The 10767-nt window shown below is 51.5% G+C and overlaps 1 protein-coding gene and 2 non-coding genes across 3 annotated transcripts; all 3 read left to right on the top strand.

Annotated features, from left to right (window-relative positions):
- Window positions 1-233: 233 nt before the first annotated feature.
- On the top strand, window positions 234-305 carry TRNAD-GUC (transfer RNA aspartic acid (anticodon GUC)). The gene has a single exon. It is a non-coding gene; the product is annotated as a tRNA-Asp (tRNA).
- A 215-nt stretch (window positions 306-520) lies between these two features.
- On the top strand, window positions 521-592 carry TRNAA-UGC (transfer RNA alanine (anticodon UGC)). The gene has a single exon. It is a non-coding gene; the product is annotated as a tRNA-Ala (tRNA).
- Window positions 593-5905: 5313 nt separating this feature from the next.
- On the top strand, window positions 5906-7733 carry UBC (ubiquitin C). The gene is made up of 2 exons (XM_009555730.2): window positions 5906-6062; window positions 6504-7733. Exon 2 carries the CDS (start codon window positions 6509-6511, stop codon window positions 7652-7654), a length of 1146 nt encoding a protein of 381 aa, XP_009554025.2. The 5' UTR covers window positions 5906-6062; window positions 6504-6508; the 3' UTR covers window positions 7655-7733.
- The last annotated feature ends 3034 nt before the right edge of the window (window positions 7734-10767 follow it).

A 10767-nucleotide genomic window follows, 5' to 3' on the forward strand; every position in this document is an offset into this window, starting at 1 on the left:
CCAGTGCCCGAGAACCCTTTCAGTAGAGAAATTCCTCCTAATATCCAACTGAAATCTCCCCTGGAGCAACTTGAGGCCATTTCATGACAGGCGGGGATATTCATCAGTGTGCTAACGAGGACAATCTGGTGCTGTGTCCTGCGGGGTGAGCACAGCTGAGCCCCCGCGGCTGGCTGGGATTAATACAATTATCGATTCACTGTAGCTCGTCTCAGGCACCCAAAATCACACCGTCCTCGTTAGTATAGTGGTGAGTATCCCCGCCTGTCACGCGGGAGACCGGGGTTCGATTCCCCGACGGGGAGGTTTCATATTTTTTTTTCACTCTTCCGGCACTTTTTTTTCTAATTTCCAAAACGACTATGAAAAAGCACAATTTTATGTCAGTGTTTCTGTACTTCTATGGGCTGTCTGAGGTTTGCAGGCCGCTCAAAGTCGGCCCCGGAAGCCTCGCGGCTGCCTACAGCCCCCCTGCTCCCGCACGGAGCTGGCAGGCGGGCAGGTGAGGCCATTCAGCCGTGGGGATGTAGCTCAGCGGTAGAGCGCATGCTTTGCATGTATGAGGTCCCGGGTTCAATCCCCGGCATCTCCACTAAAGGGTAATATTTTTCCCTGTTTCCCCTTTCTATTTTATCCTGGCAAAGTTGCTGCATTGCGCTAAACAGCAGGAAACAGCACCTACAGCACCCCAGGAGGAAGATAACGGTTTTTACTTCGCCACTTGGTTCTCCTCAGGGCTGCGCAAATGCACAGGGCTCTCCTGTCTTTGGGTGGTTTTATCAGAGCCACCTGGGGGTCACTGCATGACATTCCCACTGTCATAGCCAAAGGCACAAGTCAGTACACCTCAGGCTGCAGTGCTGTGGGAGCTCTTCCCTGGCTTTGAGCTCACTCAGCGTGTTAGGGGTTGGAAGGGAGCTCTGGAGCTCACCTCCCTGCCAAAGCAGGGTCACCTCGAGCAGGTCACACAGGAACGTGTCCAGGTGGTGTTTGAGTATCTCCAGACAAAGAGACTCTGCAACCTCCCTGGGCAGCCTGTTCCAGTGCTCTGGCACCCACACAGTAAAGATTTTTTCCCCCTGTTCAGAATTTCCTGTGCTCCAGCTGGATACTGTTGGCTCTTGTCCTGTTGCTGGGCACCACTGAAGAAATATAGAGTAACTAGGTTGGAAAAGACCTCTTGGATCATTGAGTCCAACCATTCCTATCTACCACTAAACCATGTCCCTTAACACCTCATCTGCCCACCTATTAAATCCCTTCAGGGATGGGGACTCCACCACCTCCCTGGGCAGCCTCTGCCAGGGCCCCGTGACCCTTTCAGTGAGAATTTCTTTCCTGATGTCCAGCCTGAACCTCCCCTGGCACAGCTTGAGGCCGTTTCCCCTTGTCCTGTCCCCTGTCAATTGGGAGATGGGCCCAGCACCCTCCTCTCCACAACCTCCTTTCAGGTAGTTGTAGAGAGCAATAAGGTCTCCCCTCAGCCTCCTCTTCTCCAGGCTAAACAACCTCAGGTCCCTCAGCTGTTCCTCCTAAGACTTGTTCTCCAGCCCCTTCACCAGCTTTGTTGCTCTTCTCTGGACACGCTCCAGAGCCTCCACATCCTTACTGTAGCAAGGGGCCCAGAACTGAACACCGGATCCAAGGTGCGGCCTCACCAGTGCCGAATCCAGGGGCAGAATCACCTCCCTTCACTTGCTGGCCACGCCATTGCTGATTCAAGCCAAGAGGCCATTGGCCTTCTTGGCCATCTGGGCCACTGCTGGCTCATGTTCAGTCACTGTCAACCAACACCCCCAGGTCCTTCTTCTCCGGGCACCTTTCCAGCCACTCTTCCCCCAGTCTGTAGCTGCATAGGGTTGTTGTGCTCCAAGTGCAGGACCCAATATTTGGCCTTGTTAAACCTCATGCCACTGGTCTCAGCCCAGCGGTCCAGCCTGTTCGGATCCCTTTGCAGAGCCTCCCTACCCTCCAGCAGATCCACACTTCCACCCAGCTTAGTGTCATCTGCAAACTTACTTAGGGACCCTCATCCAGGCCATTGATAAAGACATCGAACAGGACTCAACCCAGAACTGAGCCCTGGGGGACACCACTTGTGACCAACCTCCAGCTGGGAATCTGACCGCATCCTCTTGACACCTCCTTTTTTAGATATTTATAACTATTGATAAGGTCCCCTCTCAGACTTCTCCAGGCTAAACAGGCCAAGCTCACTCAGCCTCTCCTCATAAAAGAGATGCTCCAGTCCACTCATCATCTCCATGGACTCTACTGGAATCTTTCCAGTAAGTAGTTCCTTGTCTTTATCAAGCCAGGGAGCTCAGAACTGGACACAGGACTCCAGATGGGGCCCAAACAGAGCAGAGCAGAGGAGGAGGAGAACCTCCCTTGCCCCGCTGGCCACACTCTTCTTAATGCACCCCAGGTATCATCGGCCTTCTTGGCCACAAGGGCACACTTCTGGCTCATGGTTAACTTGGTGCCCACCAGGACTCCCGTGATCTTCTCTGCAGAGCTACTTCCCAGCTTGTCAGCCCCTACCCTGTACCGGTGCAGGGTGTTGTTCCTCCCTAGGTGGAAGACTCTGCACTTGCCTTTGTTGAACTTCATGAGATTCCTCTCTGCCCAATCCTCCAGCTTGTTCAGGTCTCGTTGAATGGCAGCACAGCCTTCCAGTGGATCAGTTCACGGGCAGCCCTTGACAGCATGACCAGGTGTCAACGGGAGCAGGTCAGGATGAGCTCTCTGGGAATAAGCTCATAGCTTTGATCTTCCCAGGGTGGCCTGGCTCACGCAGTTCTGCCTCACTCAGGAAACTCCTCAGAGAGGGCTGAAAGGTGCAGCACAGAAAGACCAAAGCTCACATAGAGCTCAAAATGCCTTTTATCTGCACAGTCCCATTACCAGCTGTCTTATCTGCACTGTTCAATTGTCAACACCATATCCAGCTCTCACTGGCAGGGAGAACTGACGAGTGACAAATATAAAACCACATTTCCTGCCAGAGTGGTTAATGCGCTCCTTGTGCTATTTATTTACTGGTGTGACTTCTAGATGTTATTCTGAGCCAAATGCTTGGCTACAGCAGTGATAGGTATGAACATCCCTGTTGTAAGCAGCTCCCTGGGCCAGATCTCTCTGAGCAGCTGTACTTATGCAGCACGCGCTGCACACGAACACAAGAGAGAGATGGTTCCTGCCCCAGAGATGGTAATAACAGCACAGAACAGACATTTTGGCACAGGAAATCAGTATTTGTCAGGTCTGTGAGGACCAACAGCCTACTGTTCACCAAGTTTGTCTTGAAATCATAGCAAGGGGTACTTGTACAGATGGTGTGGGAGACACATGGAGTGGCTTTGCACAGAAAGTCCCTCCTGGCTCAGGGAAGCACTGTTCTGTACACCAAACATGCATTTAAGGATTCTTGTTTCTTTAGGCCCTAATGTCTCCCTTGCACACCAATGTAACAAATCTGAACTTTAGGGGTGTGCTGCTCCACCATTAGATTGGGACATCATGTACAAAGTCACTCAGGATGCTCAGTGGTTGGCTGTCTGCCCTAATCAGACGAAGAACAGCACTGTATCATCTTAATTTCTTCCTGTTACAAAACTCCATTTTGTCATGAAATACATTGCCATGTGCCCTTTCAGCTATTTTCATACCAGCCCCAAACACTCACCCTGTAACTAAAAGAATAAGCTTAGTGTTTTTATCCGCTTTTAGATGAGGAAAGACCTAAATCTGAAAGGCTGTTCCAAACGCACGCAACATAAGCCACTGAGCACAATTCTAACCTGAGAAGACTCCAAAAGACTTTTGTGGATGGTTTTTTTTTTTTCCCCTGCTAAAGGACCAGGTGTTTGAGCTTATCTCAATTTGGCTCTTGCAATGCTGAGTTTTAATACAAATGCAACTTACTGATCGTTGAGAAGCTCCCCAGAGCATTCCCCTTCCTGTAAAAACTACATATGTTGGGCAGATGCAGGCCGTTTTCTCTCAAGCCAATCACAAAGCTGTTGCTGGGCCTCCGTTCCCTTCCTAGTGGTGTGCAGCCCTCGGTGTTATCTGTGTCTGGTAGGCAGCATTTTTCCTTGGGAGCCGGCAAACGCAGGATCGTGTAGGCGGACTGAACCGAATGGCATCTCATGAATCTTGCAAACAAAGCCTTGTGTTGTTCTCAGCTCTCCCTTTGAATTGCTGTAGAGTTTGACCAGGATGGCACAGGAACCAACTGCCTGCAAGAGATATCTATCCAGAGGTGCTCTGTGAGAACAGAAAAAGAAATAGACGTTATTATTATTATCACTACCATTACTATTGCTACTATTATTCTACTTATGATTTATCCAAGTGACAGGGGACAGGACAAGGGGGAATAGCCTCAAGCTCCACCAGGGGATGTTCAGGCTGGACATCAGGAAAAAATTTTTCACGGAAAGGGTCATTGGGCACTGGAACAGGCTGCCCAGGGAGGTGGTGGAGTCACCTTCCCTGGAGGTGTTTAAGGGACGGTGGATGAGGTGCTGAGGGGCATGGTTTAGGGAGTGTTAGGAATGGTTGGACTCCATGACCCAGTGGGTCCTTTCCAACCTGGTGATTCTGTGATTCTAGGATTTTACCCTATCAGCAAGGCCTTAGTCGTAAGTTAGAAACTTGATTGCATCTCAGATGCATCCTCCACATTACATGTGCATGTACGTACCTGCTGATTATATCCCATGCAGACAGCGTGTCTGCAGGTCTTGGGAATCTCTTTGTCCATCCCTCTCCCCTCTGTAAGCTGCCTGATCTCCATCCCCTGGCAGGACTCTCCTGCAGCCCCCTGCCCTGCCATGGTCTCTGCCCCTCAGGCTGCAGCGAGCATCCCTGCATCCTCGCAGCTCCTGGACTTGTGTCCCTGTGCTGGCTCCACTGGCCGTGGTGGCACCGTGGGTTTGTGCCCCGCCACGCCAGACCCACTTGATACCGAAAATGCTGGCAAATCAACTCCTTCAGACTTGTTTTGTAGTTTTAGAAAGTGAACAGCCTTTATCGGGCCTGAGTAACACGAGGGTACGAGCTCCATCAGTCCTGTGCTACGAGACAAGAGCTGGTACAGAACAGATTTCCCACTCACAAGCATGTCTAAATTTTCCCAGAAATCTTATGCGTATTCTGTTACTTTCCAAGGACTCATTTTTATCTTATTATCAACTTCACAACAGTCAAAACTCTTGCTCGTTTGGAGCTTCGGAGCCAGCTCGGCCTGACCGTGCCTTTGAGATGGGGAAGGCTGCAGACAGAGGGGATCCCAGAAGAACAACCCCTTTTGGGCACAGATCAGACTGAACACAAGGTCAGTCCAAAGAACGAACTTCTGTTACCACCCCCAAAGAACTCAGTGCCGGGAAAAACACTGCTTGAAAGAAAACAGAGGGACATCCTCTCTAACTTTCAAAAAACACAATTACTTAGATGAAACCTAACTCTACTTTAGCTTTAATCAAAAATATTCCACCTTTTATTATAGTAACTCCTTCTTGTGTCAGGCTCAGGGGGGTGAGACCACGCTCCTCTCCCTCAGAAACACACTGGAGACCTCTTCGATAGAAATATGACTCTTTTTTCGGACTAAAACATCTGCCCGCCCCGGGGACGGAATCAAGGAGGCGCTTTTGAAACTTTCACGCAGCTGTAGGGGTGCAAAACCCCGAACAGAACGCGAGGCTCTGATAAGCAGCTATAGCCGCAACGGCTCGGCTGGCCCCGCTCCGCCCGCTGCCGCGCTCCACACCAGGTTTTACTCCGCGTTCTTTGTCTCCTCCCTGCCGCCCCTCTACCCGCCACTCAGAGCCGCAGCACCCAACGAAGCGCTGACTCCTCCGCATCGCCGGACCTCGCTTCCTTCCCCCCAGCGGCGCGCGCCGTCGGGGAAATAGTACCCGGCGGAGTGATCCGGCGCGCGGGGGCGGGGCCGTCGGGGGTATATCTGGGCAGGAGGGGGCCGGGTGGCGCAGTTGCGCCTGTGTGAAATCAAGGGGTTGGGTGCTGTCGCTTGGCCTGTGAGCCCCTCGGTGAGTGCGCGGCGCCTCGGCCTCGCCGTGGAGAGCGGGACGCAGGGCCGCTCGGCGCGGGTCTTAGAGGGGAGCAGGGCGGCCGGGCCTGGGGAGAGATTGGCGTGTGCGGGGGGGAAAGCAGCTGGAGAGATGGTGGGAGCGTGAGGTGCGGCGTTTTCCTCCCGTGTAGCGGCCGCACGGCCGGCCGGCGGCGGGGATGGGCAGGCGAGGTGAGGGCTAGCGGCCACCGGCAAAATGGCGGCGGCGGCGCAGGCGCGGCGGCCCCTCAAGATGGCGGTGGGCGCGCGTCTCGAGCGGGGCGGTGAGTGGGGAGGGCAAGGCTTGCGCTGTGACGTCAGACGTCAGGGGGCGGGACAGTGCTGTAGTTCCCTTTCGGTTGCTGCCCCTTGCGAGGAGGGGAAGTGTGTGGCTAATGTGCGGTCGGCTTCCTTTTTGCAGAGAAAATGCAGATCTTCGTGAAGACCCTCACTGGCAAGACCATCACCCTTGAAGTCGAGCCCAGTGACACCATCGAGAATGTCAAGGCCAAGATCCAGGATAAGGAAGGCATTCCCCCCGATCAGCAGAGGTTGATCTTTGCAGGCAAGCAGCTGGAAGATGGGCGCACCCTTTCTGACTACAACATCCAGAAGGAATCCACTTTGCATCTTGTGCTGCGCCTGAGAGGTGGCATGCAGATCTTTGTGAAGACCTTGACAGGCAAGACCATCACCCTGGAAGTTGAGCCCAGTGACACCATTGAGAATGTTAAGGCCAAGATCCAGGATAAGGAAGGCATTCCCCCCGATCAACAGAGGCTGATCTTTGCAGGCAAGCAGCTGGAAGATGGGCGCACCCTCTCTGACTACAACATCCAGAAGGAATCCACTTTGCATCTTGTGCTGCGCCTGAGAGGTGGCATGCAGATCTTTGTGAAGACCTTGACAGGCAAGACCATCACCCTGGAAGTCGAACCCAGTGACACCATTGAGAATGTCAAGGCCAAGATCCAGGATAAGGAAGGCATTCCCCCAGATCAGCAGAGGCTGATCTTTGCAGGCAAGCAGCTGGAAGATGGGCGCACCCTTTCTGACTACAACATCCAGAAGGAATCCACTTTGCATCTTGTGCTGCGCCTGAGAGGTGGCATGCAGATCTTTGTGAAGACCTTGACAGGCAAGACCATCACCCTGGAAGTTGAGCCCAGTGACACCATTGAGAATGTTAAGGCCAAGATCCAGGATAAGGAAGGCATTCCCCCCGATCAACAGAGGCTGATCTTTGCAGGCAAGCAGCTGGAAGATGGGCGCACCCTCTCTGACTACAACATCCAGAAGGAATCCACTTTGCATCTTGTGCTGCGCCTGAGAGGTGGCATGCAGATCTTTGTGAAGACCTTGACAGGCAAGACCATCACCCTGGAAGTCGAACCCAGTGACACCATTGAGAATGTCAAGGCCAAGATCCAGGATAAGGAAGGCATTCCCCCAGATCAGCAGAGGCTGATCTTTGCTGGCAAGCAGCTGGAAGATGGGCGCACCCTCTCTGACTACAACATCCAGAAGGAATCCACTCTGCATCTTGTGCTGCGCCTGAGGGGTGGTAACTGAAGCGGGCAGTTGTTGCTCCCTGCCAAGTAAAAGTTTGTCCATACTTGTTCATTCCAATAAAGGTGTTGCATCCACAAAAGTTTGTGTCTGAAGTTACATGAACAGTTAATGCTGTTTATCAAACCTAGCTGTCTAACAAACTATAATCATGCAGCTTCCGACATACAAAGGTATTGCAAAACTGCTTGCGCAAGGCTTACTTGTGTCAGGCAAGTGTAACTAATCCTTGTGGTTTCCCTGCGGTTATACAAGTGCTCTCATAAGGTAAAGCCCTGGCTGAAGTTCAAGGCCGGTCTGCAGATGTTGTGCAGCTGTTGGGTTGTGTAAGCACATCTGTGGTGTGGAACTGCTCTTGTGGGGCTGGCAAGCTGATGGTGGATTGCCAGGCCCTGCCCACGGTGTCAGTGAGCAGCCAGTGAAAGGGCAGGCCTGGAGTCAGGCTGCGTGGAGCGTTGCTGCTGATCTGCAGGGTGTGAACAGTCGAGCTAAATCTCAGTCTCAGCATCGGGTTTACAGGGTAGGCTGCTTTTATTGAGAAGTATTCAGCAAGCTTGGTAATTCCAGATGTACTGCCATCCTTCATGTTTTGTTTTGTTTTTACCTTTGCTTTCATTCCAGCTTTGCAGTCAGTGGGAATAAGTACAGGTAAGCAAAACCAAACATCAGACGCAGATTCTGTGTGCAGTGGAAACGCTGAAGGGAGGTCTCCATGGAGTGAAGTGGAGGTTGCACTATGTAGGAGCCCATGGGTTCCCTGTGCTGCCCTGGGGATTGGGAAATGGGAAACGGGGGAGGCTGAGTGAAAACAAATGTTCTGAGGTGTGGTGATGTGCTTTGCCCTTGGAAGCGGATGAGGTGGGAGTGGAAGTAGATGTTTCAGCTGGTTAACGCCTTTGTGGGACCTGAGGTGATCTTGCAGTACCTGGATTGGAAGGGTGGGATAGCACAATTAGACTCAAGTAACACTGATAACTGTTCCTCATTAAGAGAGTGGTAGAAGATACCTTAAGTGCCTTGTGGCCTGTAAGGGACAAGTCTGGCTAATGAAGATTTTGTGCTGAATTGGAGAAAGCTTTTGAGCGCCAATGCACTGACACCTGTGCGGGGCTGGAGTGGGTGCTGTGGCCGGGGCTGCCCCGCAGTGGGTGCTGGTGGGCTGGGATGGAGGAGAGTGGCGGGTGGGGCTGGTGGGTGTGGGGGAACAATTGTTATGGGCAGGGCTGGGGCAGTGCCTGCGGAGCAGGTGGGGGACCCTTACTCAACTGGGGAACGGGGCCTGCAACAAACACATGCTGTAGTGGTTGCCATTGTATGGGGTTTCTGGCACAGCAATTAAAAACCCTCCTGGGTGTCTGACCCAGTTCAGGGCAGGTATTTCTGGAATGGAGGGAGCCGTGCTTACATAAACAGGAAAGAGCTGCAGCCTAGTTATGTTTCATAGCTCCTTTTTCTGCACGTCTGGGAAGCTTTGCCTTGGAAATCTGATAGTAATGAAAGCTGGAAAAAAGGTGGTTTGATTGGTGAGGGGTGAGAGCTGCAGGAGGACATGGGGGCACTCGGTGGATGTTAAAAGCCTGCAGGAATGACTGTGGTGCTGTTTTAAAGAATTCATTTCTTATAGATGCCTCAATGAAAAAAACCTGGAATGATGTACAAACAGCCTGGAGTGTGGTCCAAGTGGCCGTCTGGCTACCAGGCACAGCAGAGGGATTGTTGGAGGAGAGGCCTCTGCAATGATCCGGTCATCCAAGTCCAAGCACTGATCTCTGCAGGTTGCGTTGCTGGATTTGATGAACTTCACGGGGTGGTAAATGGTGATAATGTGAGTGCTTCAGAGCGCAGCACCCGTGAGCAGAGACCACAGCTTAGGTGGGGATAAATCATGGAACAGCGCTATTTGATGAAAACAGCAAAGCGTTTTGTAAATGTTAAGGATGTCTTTTGTCTAACCTGCTGTCTTGCTTCCACCAGCTCCACAGGGTTCACATTGTCCACAGTGCCTCAGACTATCTCCTGAGTGTTACTGGAGTTTATTGGGCTTTGAAGGAAAGCTACTTTCGTAGGATTTTTTTTACCAGCCAAATGTCCTAAAGTAAAGAAAAACACAGCACCTGCTTTGTGCTGGATCTGAAAGCATCACTTCTGGGGAACTGGAGCACAGCCAGCGGCCGCCTACACTACAGGGACCCAGCTGGTAGTGCACAGAGATGTGTTGATTGCTGCAGCAATTAAACAGAGGCAACAAGCAAGGGAAAGGGTCTAGAATGAAAAAGACATAATTAAGCTTAAAGACACAAATGCAGGTGTTCCAACAAGGTAGAGTCGGGTTCTCTGCCCGTGTGGGAGCTGTGGGCTTTATCTCCCCATGGCACCCACACACTGTGTCACAGTGTTTTGCAGGTAGAGACACTCCAGTTTCCAGACCCTTCAGCTCAGATCAACTTACAGCTTGGACAGCTCGAAGATCCATGTGGTTATTTGAGAACAGGTTGTCACAAACTAGACTATTCCCTTTGTCTTCTATTTTCTGCTGATTTTTAGACATGTTAGGGCTGAGTCTCAACCAGGCTTTTCTTCAGGACTGCTTTGGATGCATAAGATTGACAGAAGACCCAGTTCCTTGGGAAAATAGGCAGCTTAGGGGGAGGCAATGGATGTTTTCATCCAGAGTCTGGTGCTGAGCACCTTACAGATGCCTGCGCTTCCCCCTTTCCGAGATGCTAAATACCTGCCATATAAGTGTATATGAGATCCGACACAAAAACCCCAAGACCAGCTCTACAGCTCAGAAATCAAGAGTGGGAGGGGAGAGACAAAGAGGTGGTTATAGAATGTGTTCTAACCTGTCGCAATGAGACAAGGCTCAACTTGATCGCTTTACTCAGTACACGTGGACGTGTGTCCAAATGTAGATGTTTTCTTACCCTTGGTTGGAAAATGTCAGTGTGCAGGACTGAACAGCAAGTTCACATCAGGATTCCTGTGAAACTGAAGAGATTCATGGTAGAAACTTTTTGATTATTGACCGAGGCTTATGGTGAAGAGATCCTAAAGATCAAGTTGATGCTCAAAGGAGCTAATTTTTTGTTGGTAGAAGTTGTGAAATCAAAACT

The sequence above is a fragment of the Cuculus canorus genome, chromosome 17 (assembly GCF_017976375.1).
Source record: "Cuculus canorus isolate bCucCan1 chromosome 17, bCucCan1.pri, whole genome shotgun sequence".
Classification (NCBI taxonomy): Eukaryota; Metazoa; Chordata; class Aves; order Cuculiformes; family Cuculidae; genus Cuculus; species Cuculus canorus.

Bases quoted from the DNA above. Each gene is read 5' to 3' on its own strand.
- UBC (XM_009555730.2), top strand. From the start codon at position 6,509: ATGCAGATCTTCGTGAAGACCCTCACTGGCAAGACCATCACCCTTGAA.